Below are 18,774 nucleotides of genomic sequence, written 5' to 3'. Positions count from 1 at the left end.
AATATTTGTATAATTAAATAATGTTGAATAATACCTTGGTAGAATCATTTTTTTTAAAGTGTCATTGTGCTATTTAAAATGTTTTAAGTTTTTGAAAATAAAGTGTTCAGACAAATGTTTTTTTGCTTTTCATTGTTAGCTATTGAGGAACTTTTTTTTTTTTTTTTTTTTACATAAAACTAATTAGAAACCTCGTTTATCCAGACAATCGAAATTCCGGATAATCCAGGTCAAATGGGTAACAATCAAAACAAAATTTTTTTAATAAGCAGACTCATAATTTATTATAATGAGAACTATATTTTGTAACAAAATTACATAGTATATATGACTCACATTGTTTACAAGTTATTAAAAAAATATAAAAATAATCCATGCCAACGCCCTGTGATGTTGGCGCCAGACTGGCACGACGGAATGGGAATGTCCGTGACGTGGCGATGGCGGTGGTGGTAGAACTGCTCGACTCATCACTTCAATATGTTCTTTACTTTTAGAATGAACCTTGTACTTTACGGTGGGTGCTGATCACACTTAGCATTATAAAAACTAATAGTAGTCATTTTTTTCCCTGCTGTAGTAATCTTGCGAAGATATCCTACGTTTAAGTAGCGGAAACATCATCATGTCCATTGTGTACTAACCGTCTTTTGTTTGCATCTCACGGGATGTGTCTAACATCACAACTTGACTGATCTGTTTGACCACCTGGCACGGCAAACATCGTGAACATAGCGTAGCTTTATGTGTGGCCTCGTCTTTGTAATTTCCTGCAGATTAATTTCACCGCCGAAATACACATCATTTGATTTGATAAGTACTTCACAACATTTTCTAGAGTACAACATTACCCCAAACACTTTTTCAGTGCTTGCGTTTCGAATAATTACAGTTGTGTAATGTAATTTCTATATCCATGCTGACTGTCATTTGAATTAATGTGTAAGAAAATAGTAGGCAGACAGTGGGTGAATGAGAGACAATAAAATGAGTTGGAGGAATTCAAAGGGAAGTTTAGAGGACTGAAAGGGATGTGGGAAGAGAGATAACAAAGAGGCTTTTGTTGTTTAAAGCTGGGCATTGGGCTGAAATATGGATTGGTTAGGTTCTGTAACAATAGAAACCCTGTAAAATTACGAGTAAAGTAACCTTAGAATACAATGAGGTGGCTCAAAGCCAAAAAAAAAAAAATTCTAGTTAGAAATCACTTTAGAAATATTACAAATTTAAGTGGAGTGAACTGGCTGTATTTTGAAGTACAGGCAAGACCACCTTAAGAAAAACATTGTATTATACACCCCAGTGTTTCCTACAACATACAGATTTTGGCTGAATAAAATAAAAAAACTCTCACCAGCCACATGATGGCTGCCAGTAGTGGCCTTTAACTTTTCGACACCCTCCCCTGGAAAGTTTGAAAAATTTACTATTCCATACATTTTCAACCCAACCTCAAACTTAAATTTCAACAATGGTTTTGCTAATTTATCTTGGTGATATTTTGATATTCTTTCCTGGTAAATTACCATCAGGTCAATTTTTTTTTAAAATGCTTAAGATCAAATTTCTGGTATGATTACATCGTTTTACAAGGCAAAAAAATCTTTAAAAGTTTTTTTTCTACTAAATCAAGACTTGAAATAGGTATTAACCAACCAGCACATTAAGTTACAAGATGATAAATAATGTAATTTTCCTTTTCCCATTAATGTCCATATTTTTAGAGGAACACTAGACAAACAAAAATAAATAAAAATTAAAAGCACCAGCGCTGGACCCTAAAAGATTGTCTGGCTTGCCCTGCTCTGAAGACGCTCCTGATGGCTGTAGTGAAAATAAATAATATTGAGTTCTTTACCAAGCCTAAAATTTTTATGAAATTACTGAGTTTGCAATTTCATCAGATTGCAAATATGTTTAATTTAATGTTACAATTAATGGGCTAAGCCGTAACTATGCAGCAGTGTGTGATGTTAATTTTTTCTAGTTCGAAATGTGCATATGATAACACGCAGAGCTAACTAGTTTACTGGTTAGCACATTCCACAAACTCATGAGAGGGCAAGCAGCAGAAAATTGACTGGGCATCCTCTACACTCAAGGCACCCATTTATTACAATTAAAATTGTTTTATATTTATTTCAGGATAATACCAACAAAGTTCCCTGGGAAAAAGGCCATCTCCCAAGACAAAAAAAAATTGTGTGCAATAGTGATTTTGTTAAAGAAATTTTTTTAACATTATATGGATCAGTTGTTTTGTGATATATCTACTTAAATTTAAGTAACTTCAATTATATCACTTTAGTCGGATATTTGTTGTTGCAATTTAAAGTTAGCCTCAAACGTAAGATATCTTTGGATGTAAAAAAAATCCTTGAAAAAAAAAAGATCTCAATTGTAAGACTACATTCAAAACCCAATAGTTATTGGCAGCATCGAAATTAGGATGGAAAGAGGGGGGGGGAGAGGAAAGTCGACATTTACAGTTAGATTTAATAAGTCAAAAAAAAATTTTATTTTATTATTTTCTTGCAGTTTCAGCCAATTTCCTGTTATTTTACACCAGTAAGGTGTATTCATTATACGTGTACCTATTTGAGGTTAGGAAAATATAATTTAAGTTTTGTTAAGTTTTGGTATTGTCACTGGTTTGTCAAGTATTTGGGGATCCCAATTAAAACGTGGATATTGAAGCGTGGCGTGTGTTGGGAAATACAACGACAGCTTGCGAGGGTATAATTGACTCGCGAGTCGGACGTGGTCTTCGCCGCGAGCGAGGTACGCGCGGCGAGTGTTTATAAATAAGGGAGCAGGGCCGGGGGAACGGGAGGTTGCGCCGCTTGCCGCCAGCAGCGCTGCCGTCGCGCGCCGCCGGTATTGATCGCGCTCCGCCAGCAGCGCACAGTGTAGTAGCGGAGCAGAGGCAGCGCGGATGGCGGCCTGCCGCAGCAGGTGAAGGCTCGGGAACAGCTCGCCCGCCGCGGGCATGGTGGAGTGCGACGAGGCCAGCGCGGACCCGCCCCCCGACGACGTGGACGAGTGCCTGCAGGTGCGCAAGTGGTGGTGCTTCCTGCTGTCCAGCATCTTCACGTTCCTGGCGGGGCTGCTGGTGGTTCTGCTGTGGCGGGCCTTCGCCTTCCTGTGCTGTCGCAAGGAGCCGGAGCTCGCGCCCAATGACCCCAAGCAGAAGGAGCAGAAGGCTGCCCGCCAGGGCAAGCAGGAGTTCGAGGGAACCTTCATGACGGAGGCCAAGGACTGGGCCGGCGAGCTCATCTCAGGACAGACCACCACCGGCAGGATCCTGGTGAGTGGCACGCAGCGCTCCCTATTGATCCGCGGCTGCACTGCGTGTGTTTGTTTGTCGCCCGCGCGAGCACTCGGCCAGGGCCGCCAACCGCCCTGCACGCTCGCGTTTCTTTGTTGCGTGTCCTTCTCATGCCGTGGTACTGCTTCACGTTACACACACATATTGAACACGTTACACCTTAAAATATTGTTCCCGGGGACAGTGTTCCTAATCGCATATCTTACCCAAAATCAAAAATATTTCGGTAATTGTACTGTTTCAGACAACACACACACATCCAACTGCGTACTTTATTTATAATTTTGTTTACGTTAAAAACGATTGTAAATGTTGCACACAAAAAAAATTGTTTCCCGGAACAATGTACAGCCTTCTTTTAATATATACAACTGGATACGCAATAGGAAACAATTATTGGTCTCGCTACTCCGTTTGCCATGGCCTACATAACACACTGAACTGTTCTATTTTATTCCGTCTTGCAGTTGGCAAGGAGACCCACAATTCCTCAGCTGTCCCAATTCTTCCACACCGTCACGTTCAACTCCTCAAACGCAAACGACGATATAAATTCTAAAGGGGTATGTGCGGTTTTTCCGTCGTTATTTTATATCTACGTCTAAAACTGTTAAACTTGTCTACTTTTTGAGTGGCCGAACTTACACAAAACAAAAAAAGCATACTTTTGTTTCAAAATTAGCTGGGAAAGTTGAATTTTTAAAACAATTTGTGCAGTGTGGATAGGGAGAAACATACGGAACCAATAACTAAAAATGTTTAGTTGTAAAGGCAAATTTGGTGGCTACTGCGTGGCATGGTTTGCTTATATTTCTTCCAGAAAAAAATATATTTAGCCTCAGAATTTGTATAGTTTACAAAAGCTATTTTGTTTTCAAAGAAATTAAACCATATCAAACAGTAGCCAGTAAAACTGACTTCAAAACAGAAAAGTTTCAGTTTTACATTCCATTTCATTATCCTTATCCAAAATGAAAAAAAAAAAAAAAGGGGGGGGGGGGGGGTTGTCTGTAAAGTCGGTTTACGGACGATAGTTTAACGTGACGTCATAACATAATATTGATGAAATGATTGCATACTTTTATGAATAAAATTGAATCATTTTTATTGAATTATCACTATTTTTTATGGATACAAAGGAGAAGTGAAATGAAATCTACAATTTAATTGATAAATTTACATTTATTTACACTCATTAATTCAAATATGTTTATTACTTTAACGAAGAGATTATTTTAACTATAACTTTTATACATGTTTGCTATTTAACTTCTTCCAATCTGTGTTATTCTGTTAAGGATAGAACGATGATAGGAAAAGTAGGAAACGAATGGGAGTGTTTCAAGTTTAATGTGCCTCGAAAAAGTCAAATCGTTGGTTGTTCCATTCGAGTGGAAGAGAGATAGATGCGGCGCAAGCGTACAATGAGCGTAACGGGAAACTTTTTCGTGCGTGCAGCCGGCGTTCATAGATTTATTAGACGTTTTCACTTATAAAAAAAACCCGTCAAAAATGCAATTTTCCCAGCTAACCATGCGAGAAGTATTAGGTATATATTTTAAATTTGGCGAAAGTTGAGCCCGTCGGAAGGTCGGCAGGTTGAACCGTGTGCAAGGTAAGTGTACAACAATGACCCAGAACGGGAGGTACCCCGTCGAACCATGACGGCGGGCCGCCACCCAGGCCTCGGCGACTGTGGACGGGTCAGGAAGGGGGGGGGGGGGGGGGGGGGCGGCTGCTGGAGGCGCGCCAGCCGTGCTAGCGTCGCTTGGTCCCAAAGAGCAAGGGAGACGAAGAGTCGCAACTCGGTGCTATAACTAACGCTCTTGTTTTCTTTGGAAGCCAGCGAACTGTGCGGTATTTATCGGCAACACAACAACCCGAAAGTCGTTAACCTTTTGGAAGAAAATTTTGTCTACCTTTGATTTTTCTTTGGTCGTTCGTTTCTGGGAATATTCACCATTAATGATTCAGATGATCTATTTTTCAATACGGAACAACCAAAACGCCATGTCAAAGTGCTTCGATTTTTGTTTCGAAACTTAAAAAAAACTGCATAGCCTACAAACCATGAGTGTTGACAACCATAAATTCAATTTTGAATTGCTAAAAATACATACGTGCATACGTCTGCACATGCCAGCCATGCTTATTTTTTCATTGCTACCAAGATAATTCAAAATTGTCAAAAAAATTGTAATAGTTCGCAATCGTGTTCATTACTGCCACTCCGTTTATACATCAGTTAATAAGTTGTGAAAGTAATTTCTTAGTTTTACTCATATTCAAAACTTGATTTTTGACATTGACAATCGTTCAACTGCGCAGTTTTTTTTTTTTAGTGGTCATATTCCGCCTGTACAGTTTCGACCCGTGCTTGGTCAGGTGTCAGTGCAAGGGCGACCTAAGGGGGACAGGATGGGTCGACACATTTTCAACACGCTTTTATTAGATACACTTTAACTAACGAACGAACTATGTAAACAAATCTTGAAAGTCGATTTTAACCTACTTTTAATTGTCGTATCGACTTGTAACTTTGCAAGTATATGCAATCCTGATAAATACAATAATTTGGTACTATCGAACTGATCTGATGATAGAGCGAGGAGGTGGATAGTGGCTTTCAATAGCTACTAGTATTTTAAAACTATAATATATGAACTTTTTAGTGTGTAACTATAAAATTGTATTTTTTAGTATTTATTACAAAAAAAATGAAATAAAAGGCGAAAGAAAAATTTAACTTTAAACTGTTTGCAAATATTTTGATTTTACTCATCAGTAATAGGGAGTTTAATAAAAAAAAATAACTTAATTTTTTTACATATACTCTAACCGGATGTAAAAAAAATGTATGCATGGTACGTTCTATTTTTATTGGGAATAGGAGAAAAGGGGGGAGGGGGGCTAAACATAATTTCTGCCCCGCTTACAGGAAAGCCTAGTTCCGTTCTCATGTATGTGTAAAAGTTGGAACATACTATTGAGCAAGTGATAGTACTCATATTTCTTGTCTTCTATTTTACAAAATTGCCACTGGCTCTGTATTGAGTGAAGCCGGATAGAGATCTCCATATGTATAAAAGCAAGAGAAGAAATTTGCACATAATTCTAAATTTACAAATACATGTATGTGTCTACTGATTATAGCACGAATATTCGACACAATAGACCGTAGTATTGAAAAATCAATATAATAATCACTATATAGACCATTCTGGGTATTATGACAACTTTTTAACTCTTGCCAAATGTTTTATTTCAGTCAATAAGATGATAAAATACTAGTACCAATGTGTTTTAAAATGGAAGAGGTGTGACTGGCCATGTTTAAGTGGAATTTCGTGAGTTTGTTGGCAGTAATGGATGCCAGAAGTCAAAGCGAAAATGGTCTGACTAACTGTAATGCAGTATACTTAATGGCGTGTAGAGGGGAGAGTTCTTTTAAAACATAAGTTCACAAATTGCCTACTTATTGGACCTCTTAGCTTCCCCTTGGACTAAATTACCTAATGCAAATGAAATAATACTATTGTACCTGGATCATTAAATCTAAGATAAAGTGCCAAACAATTCAATACATTAATATTTCTTTCAGTTACTGTTTCCATTTGGTGATTATTAAATTGCAAAACCGTGTGTTTTAATTACAATACTATTGAGACATGTCAAACATTTGAACGTCGTTAGATGTTATGCGAATTAAAATATATTAGATGTATCACATGATAAAAATTAAATACTAGGTAATTTGAACGTTGCCTGGATTTTTGTGTAAACTTAAGTAGATTCCAGTAAAGGTGGATTTGCGGTTGAAAATTAATAGAAAGTGGGCTATAATATTGTACGAAATGAGTAATAAATACGGAATTACTAACATGTTAAGAAATAGGATACTAAGAAGAACTTGCCCGAAAAAAAAAGCTCTGATTGGAATATGTATTTATTTTGTTTTAAGATTTCGGAAATTAATTATTCTGATGTGTTTCTGATTAAAATATGCTGTTATACAAGTTTATAAATACGAATTTACAATTCATGGATATATTTTCTAACTGCCAAAGGCATTTTATGGTGGCATTGAATATATGATATTAGCAATACATGAACTAAGTAGTATTTATATATTAAAGTTAAATATTTCCGATTATGATTTGTGTGCGGATTCTAAGTTAAGATCTGAAATGTTACAATTTTTAGGTTCAATCATAGCCATCTGTCTGGTATTTCAAGTAGGTACATAACCAATTTCACCATGGATAAAAATACTACGTTGATAAAATCATCGGCAACGATTCCAAAACGTAATGCACGCCAAAATGCAGACGTTACCTACGAAAAAAAAATAATAACTTGAGAAACATGGCTGCTCTCTCATTCGTTTTCATTATCTGGAATTAACGACCAACAATTCAATCATTAACCTAAGATATCACTTAACCATGTGCTCGCAAGCGTACAGGTTATTTTTTTTTTTTTAAATCGCAAACCCATCTTAAGGTTGTTAGTGTTGTTCGTGTAGAGCCGTGCGGTATCAGGCTCCAGTGTGTTTGGCCGCATCGTAGCATCTTTTGAAGACGAGGTTTCTTATTCCAGCCACCTCCAGCCGAGAAGACCGGTCAGTGACACAGTTTTCGAATGCGCGGAGCGTAGCGTCGATGGAAATTCGTAGTCAGCTGTGTCTGACGTCACGAGCAAGCAGATGGTGCGTCGCAGACAGTCCCCCCAGAAGGTCGACAAACCGAGTGTGATACAAGCGCGGTGGGAGATTATCCGTTATTATGATAAGACCTTGTGGAACCTTTCAGTCAGCGTTTTGAGAATGGCAGGCGGAGATTGTTAGTCACACGGTGGTACCAATTCCAGGTGGCAGACCTCTGCGTCACAGGTTTTTAGAAGTTGGTCCCACTGTAATACGGAAATGTCCCAATCGCGGTGGAGAATGTGTTGAAAAAAAATAGCTGAACACTTGCTGTATCTGTTGCAATAAATATTTCAATGAAATTCTTTTTTTTTTGTTTGTTTCTGTAAACGACCCCAGGGAATCTTACTTTGTGGACGCGTTCCGTAATCGACATTTGAGATTCCAAATCCACGCCGATCAGTAGGCCGGCCCTAACGTGAACAGCAAACCCTGTGGTGAAAATATGCTTAACTAACAATTCTAAAAACATTCGTTACCCAAGACCTAATAAGCTTTAAAATTTATTTTAGTATTCTTGGTGGATGAAACTGTTATTCAACAGAAAAATTTATGTGGCTGAGATGATTAATTCTAGGAACTTGTTATTTGGCATGGTGAATTAAGTAGGATTATTTAAGGTAATACTCCGTGCCCGTCCGATGCCCAGCAGTGAATCTCGTGATCAACAGTCGGTCTTCGCCTGTCCGTCATAATTTTGGTACGCCAGCTTTGACTGTTGAGTTTGCGTAAATCCTTACAAACTGTTGAGACTTCCCACAGATGGCAGCACCGTTGTTCCAATCGACTTGCGTCCCGTCCACGAGATTACTCGTGTCGAATGCCGTACACAGAGATCTGAGATGTCACACATTAAAAAAAAAAAAAATACTGACGTTATTTCTGACACTTAAGGGGCCCGCCCCGTCAGGGGTGTATCTGTGTCAGTGAGGCGGGATGATAAGCGCGACGCTCGCTGGTGCTTCTAGCGCGGTGTCTCCTCTGGACTGGCGCGCAGTCTTCTCGTCGTCACAGGATAACTGTGAAATTTGAGCGGTGACCGTAACATTATATGGCGGAGAAATTAAGATAAAGGTGTTATGCAAGCCCCTTAAGTGCTTTCAAGAATCTGTACTGATTGTTTTATGCCTAAAAATTACTCTGAAAACACGCGTTTTAGGCATTTTAACGCTTCTAAAAATAAAGTTTAAAAACTTAATCCGAAATTAAAAGTACTTTTCGGTCCTCGGCGAACTCTTAAATGCTATTCGTAAATAGGCCCCACTCGGATATCATGAGTAGTTTTCAAATCGCGTTGTTTTTCCTGAAGCTCTGCACACCGTGTGTGTGCCCGGGTAGGCGGGCCCCTTAACTCTGACATGTGGTGACCGTGGGTGACGTGATTTCTCGCACGCTGACACACTATCTTCGCCGACGCTTAGCGAGTTATTTCTTCCCATAACTTCCTGGTGGGGGTTTATCCCGCTATCACTTCCCCTGCTTCCTCCACCGGTCCTTGTATCGCGCCATGTCGATAGGGCGGGAAGTCGCTCGCGACAAGAGCTTCGCCTATCAGCGCAGTGCTGCCACCCGCGGCGGTGGCGGAGCTCTACTTAATGCGAGACGGATGGCTCATTTCTTTTTTTAAAAAAAAAGTTTCTGTTAAACATAAAAAACACAAATTTCTGAACCCCTTCTTAAAAAGTTTTAATTTACTAACATTTTATTATAACCCTGGCAAATGCAGCTAAAAACCTCTAATGCGATTGGCTTGTACGGATAATATTAATTTAATCCCTGCGAACGATCACCGCAGTAACATTCTAAAAGACAAAAACAAATTCTAGGAAAGGTAGCCAATGTAACTGTCGCATGTGATTGGCGGGAGCTCGTGGGCGCAAGACAGCTTGGCGGTCCAATGGGAGGAGTTTGTCCTTCCCACTCTACTGGGCAGGACCGGATTTAGAGGTCTGGAGGCCTCGGGGCAACAGAGGAGCGGAGGCCTCCTGGCCCCAAATTATTTTACAATTAAAATGAACAATTTTTTTTTCAGTCGAGTTTTCCAATAAAGAATTTATTGTGAAATCAAGTAGATTATCTTAGTATTTAAAAAACATACATAAATATAATCGGAGACAAGAATTATATGAAATTAAATTTTAGTGTTAATGAATATTTCTGTTAATATTTAACAATAATATAATCATGTATGTACAAAGTACTGTAGGTAAAGGTAAAACAGCGGAAAAAGAATATTAAAGGAAAATATGTTTACTAGTGTTTACTTGTCGGAATTTGAAAGATTTTTTTTCCGAAGTGTGTATTGTGGGGGCCCTCCGTTTGTGGAGGCCCCGGGGCTTTCGCCCCGGTTGCCCTCCCCTAAATCCGGCCCTGCTACTGGGAATACAGTTTAAGAACGGAATACGGAAACAGAACTACTCAATTGCACTCTGCACATTGATACGCGTGTTTCGTAAACAGACCCCACTCGGAGATGTTGAGCAGTTTTCAAATGAAGTGGTTTCTTTCGAAGCTCAGCACTCTGTATGAGGGAATTATAATTTTTTTAAAATTTATTTTAACAAATTATGGTTAAATGATTACAGCGCTTCCTCATATACCTCATCCTTGGAAACATTTGTTTATTCTCTCGTGCGATCTTTTAACACTGTCTTTTCGCCAACTAAAGTGGACAATTTATAATAAGTAGCTTGACTTCATGTAGGTAACTGCTCCCTGATGATGGCGACTGCAATGTCGACCAAAACGTTGGTGAATTATTCGCAAAGGACACGGCGGATGAATTAATTAAACTTGGAATGTGTGGGTCATGGTGTAGCCTACATTCTAGTCAACATTATTTAGGGCTGTAAAACATAAATGTTTTAAATTATATGTAACAATATAAATATAGATTTAATATGTATATTAACAATATAAATATAGATTTAATATGTATATTGTAATTAGTGGTTACAGTTATTACTACTTATATATAAATTGTTTTGTTAAAATTAGGGCGGTATTCCAAGACGTACGCGGTTAGGCAGCGAATAAGCACTGCATTGTTGGGATGCAACCCTAACCTAACTCGTGGGCCGTATTCCAGGACGTGTCCGAACCGAATCCCAGTAAGTAAACAAATCGGCGACAGTTTTAATAAACGGGGCCCTGCGTGAGGCTAGAAACTGGTCTCAAACGCATTCTAGCGGATGTTTTGCAACTTTGATACAATTTTATTCTATAGATAGCGGACCATCGCACAAAAATATAACCGCCTTTCTACAGCACTTTTTAAGTTGCAATTATTTCTTGTTATAACTATTGAAATTTAGAAAATGTATTCCATAATAGTTTCGCTTTCATAAAGTTTCATTTGGCACACCAACGCGCATGGTACGTCCGTTGATGATCTCAAAGTGATAACGAGTTAATGGAGCCAGACGCGGGTCCGCCATGCGTGGGATTTGGAAAACAGATCGGAAATGGATAGGACACTATAAATTAGGAACTGACCGTGTCCTATCGTGCCCTAGGAATACGTTTAGGCTACATGTGTAGCATATTCAACACCGTAACCCTTACGTTTGTCTCTTAGAATACCAGAAATGCTGACGTCTTTTGTTTCAGTGAATAAAACATAACGGACTCTAAAAATTTGAAGTGTGGGAAACGGCAAAGGTCTGCAACTAGTACGTGGACTACGCACGACTTTCACTCTTGACTTGAATAATAAAATAAATATAATTTTACTACTGTCTGGGTTTGTAGTAGAAGTTTCCTTAAATTATCAAAATCCAAGTTGTTCCCAGAGAAACTTGGAAGCATTGAAACGGGCGGGCCATTAGCGCACAGCTTCCTTGCACATGATTTACACTTTACACAACGGGCGTTGCCAACATTGGAGTGAGTGGGACGGGAAGAGTGTTGGCAATGTCTGCGAAAAATTTACGGCAGCGCTTAAAAGTTTTTTAAAACTTTTTTTTTTTGCTTGGCAGCCAAAAAAAAAATCGATTTTACTAATGGTCTAGGACAAACAACATGGCTACGCACGAGTCCGACTGCAACCCCCGCCGACTTATTCAACTGTCTCACATTTAGGGCCGTTATTCCAAAACACCAAAATAAGGGTTCAGGTGTTGTATATGCTGCGTCTGTATCCTAACCGTATTCCCAGTGCACGATAGGACACGACCAGTCCCTTACTTGTAGGCAACGGATTTTTGTGTATTTTTTTTATTATTTGATGTTGCTCAGAATTTCTATGATTTTAAGAAGCCTAAATAAATTTTTATTAAAGAAATTAAAACCATACCACACAGTAGCCACCGACATTGCCTTTAAAACAAAACAAAAAAAAATGCCGTTATTTATTTAACTTGTTTCTTCTTATCGATGCTTCTTATTGATATTGTTTAAAAATATTCAACTTTGCCAGCTAATTAAGCAAAAAAAAAACGCATGCACTATACATATATAATCATTTTATCAAAGTTTCACCATGTTAAACGTAAACAGATGAACCTGGAACGGGACGTTACGCCCTCGAAGCTCGAGAATAAGGCTCAGGAAGTAAGTAAGTAGGTGGTGAGCCAACAATTTTTTTCCCATAACCTAAATTAAAACTAAGTGTATTTGGGAGGGGTCTGGGTTAGGGAAAGACTCTAAGTGCGTCTCAGGCCGAAGCCTATACGCTCTAATCGTGCAGGGTTTAAGCCATGCGGGAGAGGGTCGCATGCATCATGTGCTAGGAGGGGATTGGCCAGCCATGGCAGCGATTGGCGCCATGACTAACTCCCCTCACTGACTATACTAGACTAAACACTAGATAAGTTGGGCCCAGGCTAAAACCTGAATAGACACAGGGAAAACTCTGGGCACTTACATGCGGGATGCAAAATTTAATGCATTATTGACAAGCAGGTTGATTACAGGAAACAGAAGGATGGTTCCGGAAGAAGAGTTGGACAGAATGGAAATTATCTACTAAGCAAGGGGCGGGCACTTGGACATTTTTGTCCGCATTTGGGGGTTTTGGGCATAGCTGGTGAGCCAACTACAAACGCGGTAGAGCCAGTCTGCGTGCTGACCGCGGCCTTGGGAGGCCCGCAGTGGCGCACGCCTTGGGTTGGGGGGGAGTCGCTCCTGGCCAATGGCGTGCCCAGCGGCAGTATGTAGCAGCGCGGCGCGTGACGTCGCGGCCGGTACCAGCCCCATTAGCCGCAACCACCACCACATTACCGCATTACCATAGACGTGCCACAGGTGCCCTGGCACCGCTGCGAACCTCGGCTCGACCTGCGAGTTAGCGATGCCACAAACAAACAAACAAGCTGCAGCGTTTCCAGACTTGGAATCATTTCCGCGAGCGCACGAACAGCAGGCGCTGCCAGGTCTGTGTGTGGACACCCCTGGGCCAAGTACGCAGCGCGCCCTTCTAGAGTTCACCCCCCCCCCCCCCCTTCCTGGGGGTGTTTCCAGGGCCTGCGGAGAGACAAAACATTTTCACGTAATTTTTTTTTGACGTGAGAACGTCTAATTAAACGATGAACGCCGGCTGCACGCACGAAAAAGGATGACTCATTGTCCCGTTACGCAAATTGTCCCGTTACGCTGTGTCCCGTTACGCGCATTGTACGCTTGCGCCGCAACTATCTCTCTCTTCCACTCGATTGGAACAACCATCGATTTGTTTTCGGATTGCTTAGTTAACACCGGTGTCTTAATCGTGTTCCCACCCCCCCACCCCCTCCTTTTGCGGCTAAAACGTTCGTAGAGTTTCTTGGAGTAAGTAATATTTTCCTGGAGCGCACAATGCAGGTATGTCAGTAATGCATAAAGTGAATTCATCAACATGGAACGTGTGTGTGTGTGTGTGTGACCGATTCGGAAGAAGTGAGAATTCACCGGGTGGAAACTGGCAACCGCACATACGGGCGCAAATCTGTCGGATTCTCAGCCGGGGGAGGGGTGGGGGTGGGAGTGTAGTTTTGGTGGGTTTTTAACCGACACAAGTCATGCGTGGATACGGTGCACATATGTCGTACGCTACCCTACATGCACGCAATAAGCAGAAAACTTTAAAATATACAGAAAATTTGCCGTAGAACATAAGTCTTCTTGCCCCCTCCCACAAGTTATCTGCGCCCGTGACCGAACCTGCTGACGGCGACCTCGCAACTGCCTGGGAAACAGATAACACGCACCACACTCGGCCGTTCGACTGCTGGAGGCTGGGGCATAAGTACACCAGTCCCCACCCGGGACAAGAACTCATGATTAGGGACCTGTAAAATTCGCGATTTCAAATCCCTGAAGGATAGACTCCGTGATCCTCTATGCACTCGCGCAAATTACATCTGCTGATTGGTTACCGACTCGTAACAGCTGTTCACTGGAATGATCGTGATTCGCTAATTCTTCTGTTAAATATTTTTCATTGGCCCAGAGTCCTTCAGATAAACTGTGGCCCAATCACTGAAGCAAAATAATGTCAAAAGTACTTGGACTCTATCCTATCGCGAAATAAATCCGCGAATTTTACAGGTCTCTACTCATGATATGTCCCTCCCATTTTTATCCCAAACCAACCAAACCAAAACCTTTACAGACGATTCCTCATATCGCCACCTTATATTAATCCCAGTACACTATTACAAATGTATTTATGATTCAACTTGGATGGTAAATTAAGATATTTATTTGCGGTCATTTAATTTTTTTTTTTAAATACATCGCAAGTTGTATAGTACGCGAAAAATACAAATCCGTGTAAGTATCTCTCAATACAAAAGTAATGCATAGATTGGTCTCTGTTTCCGATTCCTTGGCAAACGCACACACACACACACAACCCCCCCCCCCCCCTCACCCCGGCACGAATGTGTGAAAGCAAAGTATGTGTATGTATTTGGTCGTAAGTGATTTTTTTTTAAATCGTAGGTCATACTGGTCCAGTTGATTTTTTTTATTTAGATTTCACACTCCCCGCCTAATTTTGAACTATGTGTCCAATTTGTGGCCATGTCAAGGCATAAATCACATCTCCCGGACCTTATATACATTGTTGCGACCACATTTTTGCTAACAGGCTCCAGTCTGTAAGCGCCGCGAGGAAATAACTTATTATTTCACGCGGGTGACAACTGTCATGATAAATTACACCAGTTCAGAAGTTTTCACTTCGGCAAGTAGCCAAAGACCAGTCCAATGAAATACCCGTCCAAAAAAAAAAAATTGGTTGTCTGTAAAGTCGGTTTACGGACGATAGTTTAACGTGACTACGTCATAACAAAACATTGGTGAAATGATTGCATATTTTTATGAATAAAATTGAATCATTTTTATTGAATTATCACTATTTTGTATGGATACAAAGAATGGAGTGAAATGAAATCTACAATTTAATTCATAAATTTACTTTTATTTTCACTCATTAATTCAAATATGTTTATTACTTTAACGAATAGAATATTTGAACTATAACTTTTAAACATGTTTGCTATTTAACTTCTTCCAATCTGTGTTATTCTGTTAAGGATAGGACGATGATAAGAAAAGTAGGAAACGAATGGGAGTGTTTCAAGTTTAATGTGCCTCGAAAAAGTCAAATCGATGGTTGTTCCAATCGAGTGGAAGAGAGATAGATGCGGCGCAAGCGTACAATTAGCGTAAGGGGACACAGCGTAACGGGACAATGTGCGTAAGGGGACACTTTTTCGTGCGTGCAGCCGGCGTTCATCGATTTATTAGACGTTCTCACGTCAAAAAACTTAGCACGAAAGTTTTATTGCAATCGGTAACAAAATATTTAATTTGAAAGATGGATATGCCTAATCCTTAATGGTGTAGGATAATCCAGGATACAGAGGATGGCACGCATGCAGAGTTGGCCAGAGAAGTAGTTTACCATGCGGGGGTTGGGGGTCTTGGATTACGTTTTCTCTGGCTGAGATAAACTCCAGGTCCCCGCCTGCTCGGCCAACTTCGGCAAACTTCGGCCAACTTCGGCAATTACAGGAACCCCGGAGCCCTTTCCTCGTGATTAAACCCGAGGCAACCTCGGAGGTACAGTCCGTTCCAGCACGTCCGACCACTTGGGATCATCTTCCGATTGAACTTTACACAGCCAAGGACCTGCAATGGGTCGTTACCACAACGCCGACAGCTAGAAAACTGCTGTGTACCACAACGCCGAAATAACAACTGAATGAATTTGTGTGTTTCTTAAATGTACCTTAACGCCGAAATACCACAATCAAACCTAACCTAACCTAACCTAACCTAACATAACCTAGCGTAATATAACCTAACCTAACTTAGCCTAGCCTAGCCTAGCCTAGCCTAGCCTAGCCTAGCCTAGCCTAGCCTAGCCTAGCCTAGCCTAGCCTAGTCTAACCTAACCTAACCTTTGTGGCAGTCCTGCAATGACATTTTTCGGCGTTAGTGTATTTCGGCGTTTTGGCAATTCGGCGTTGTGGTACACAGCTGTCGGCGTTGTGGTCAATTTGGCATTTCGGCGTTGTGGTGCGTCCCCACCTGCAATAACCCACGTGATATGAGTGGCGTCTGTTTACGAAATGCTTTTAAGAATATCTGAACTGTGGGATTTTTTCCTTTCTTTTTGGATTTAGTTTTTAAGCTGTAATATTTCTGAAGAGTGCACTGTTTAAAATTTTCACCTTAAATTTACAAAGTGCGCTGGTTACAAATTATCGTGGGTACTTCGCCAATGTACGTTTATCATCGAAAATTTACGGTACTGATTTAGCTTATTTTGAACATAAATCTACAATAATAATCTTAATATATTAACAAAACATTCAAAAGCTAATTGAATATACGGAAAAAACTTTTTTTCCCCCTCCAACGCTTGTTTGCTCTGTTTACAACGCAACACTCAACTCAGTCTAAATCAAGCGTGGTTTCAACGAAGATCCAGTTAATTGAGATAACGAAGTACTTTTCTTTTATTTGAGGTTAATTCTTCGTCGAAAAGTACGTAAATGGAAAGTTATTTTACAGCGTGATAATATTTGAAAACCGTTATTTTCAAATTACTCGTTCTGGTATGAAATTCAATGGTACAGTTTTTTGAAAGCACTTTAAAGGAATTGCAATACATATTTATCTCCACCATATAATGTTATTGTTAACTCTCAGATCTCGCTGTTGTCCTGTGCATGACGAGAAGACAGCGCGTCAGTTCAGAAATATTTGTATTCGTGAATACGAATGTAGTCGCAAAATTTTTCTGTGAATACGAATATGAATATATTGGTATTTACAAGTATGAATACGAATATATTAGTATTGGCAGGCGTTAATACGATTGTACATATATTAGTATTCCCTTGAGAATATTCGTATTCGCATATTAGAGAATAAGAATACATGAATAAAATATTAATATTCGCATATTAGAGAATAAGAATACATGAATAAAATATTAATATTCGCGTATTCTGTGAATTCACCACCTTCATGAATATTCACACAGTTTTCTCAAGTGCTAGACCACAATTTTAGTTACTTCCCAACTTCTAGAGGAAAACTTAAGGTTCACACTATACCGGTCTACCCTCTCCCTAAATTATGCCTTTTAATTAAAAGAATTCTAAGTGTTTCAATCAATAAAACCACAATATACTGTTGTCTCTTAAAAAATTAAATTACACATACATGTAACATATCATGGAGTTGTAGATGTTTATAAAACTATATCCAAATTGTGCCCTTATGTATGTATCACTTGTTGCTTTAGGTGATATATGTTGCCTTGCAAGGTAAACTTTAAAGATAATTATTAGCATGTGTTCACTTCTCGTGTGGAATGATGCCGTCCACACTGTGACTTGTCGCTGGTAAGAGTTTTTCGCCATGTGTAATAGATGTAGCCTACCATGGGGGAGAAACTCTAACTGCCGAGACAGACTAAAGACTCGGTTTTATTAATTAGTTATGGGCCCACCCGCTAGATAGTAGCATTCACAATATGTTACTAACATAGCTACATTGATTGTGAGAAGTAATGCATAAGCCATTATCAGGCAAAACAACCCAGTGAAAAATAATTAATTTTTTTTTGTAGCCACGTATTTTGTGGTGTGGCATACCAACATTTTTTTACATCTACTAATTTATATAGAACATGCTTTTTTATTATTATTACTAAACAACATTAGGTGTTTTTTTTTAGCACAGTTTAAATATCTGTTACTAAGCAATTAATCGGCAAGTAATTAAATGACTTCCGTGCTGCCTCATCACCATCATGGCTCCTCTTCCTCGTACATTTACCGACGACACACTTGGAACACACCGACAACAAGTAGTTGGACCCACAAGGACCTAGACGTCGGAAGTTTCTGGACATCGAATAAAAACTCCTGTCCACCTCCCCCCCCCCCCCCCCTTGCGCCAGCGGGCATTTTGTACAGTGTATTGCGTACCATGTACCTGTCTATTAATAATTGATGGCATGGCTTTTTGAACGGGGCGCCCGGAATGAGAACCCCACTTAAAAAAAAAAAAAAAGTAGTTATGGGCTCAACCAACAGATGGCGCCAAACATGGTTTCAGTTTCCTCTGTAATGTAAGAGTCGCACGTCTACGTCTGCCTCGTTGTTCTGTGACGGACCCTCGACGAGCGAGGTGGAAGCCTTCATTTCACAGACGAGAGAGCCACACCCGAAGTTCTTCGAAGCTCATGCTCGCTTTTTGTTTCCGTTCTATCTCATGGTATAAACCGGTGTGGCATTAA

General features: G+C 40.0%; 1 protein-coding gene across 21 annotated transcripts in view; it reads left to right on the top strand.

Moving 5' to 3' along the window:
* The first annotated feature begins 2,680 nt into the window (after positions 1–2,680).
* LOC134539349 (calcium-activated potassium channel slowpoke) overlaps positions 2,681–18,774 on the top strand; it is a 223,340-nt gene continuing 207,246 nt past the window's right edge. For 17 of the 21 annotated variants that reach the window (XM_063381315.1, XM_063381314.1, XM_063381302.1 and 14 more), the window contains exon 1: positions 2,758–3,307. In XM_063381315.1, coding sequence (XP_063237385.1) covers positions 2,990–3,307 — 318 coding nt within the window. In that variant the 5' untranslated portion in view covers positions 2,758–2,989. Of the gene's footprint in view, positions 3,308–18,774 lie in introns of all 21 variants that reach the window. The other 4 variants (XM_063381318.1, XM_063381306.1, XM_063381309.1 and 1 more) reach the window with 4 other exon arrangements.

The sequence above is a fragment of the Bacillus rossius genome, chromosome 15, assembly GCF_032445375.1.
Source record: "Bacillus rossius redtenbacheri isolate Brsri chromosome 15, Brsri_v3, whole genome shotgun sequence".
Classification (NCBI taxonomy): Eukaryota; Metazoa; Arthropoda; class Insecta; order Phasmatodea; family Bacillidae; genus Bacillus; species Bacillus rossius.
The sequence above is the reverse complement of the archived record's forward strand: the minus strand, read 5'-3'. Positions and strand labels throughout refer to the sequence as shown.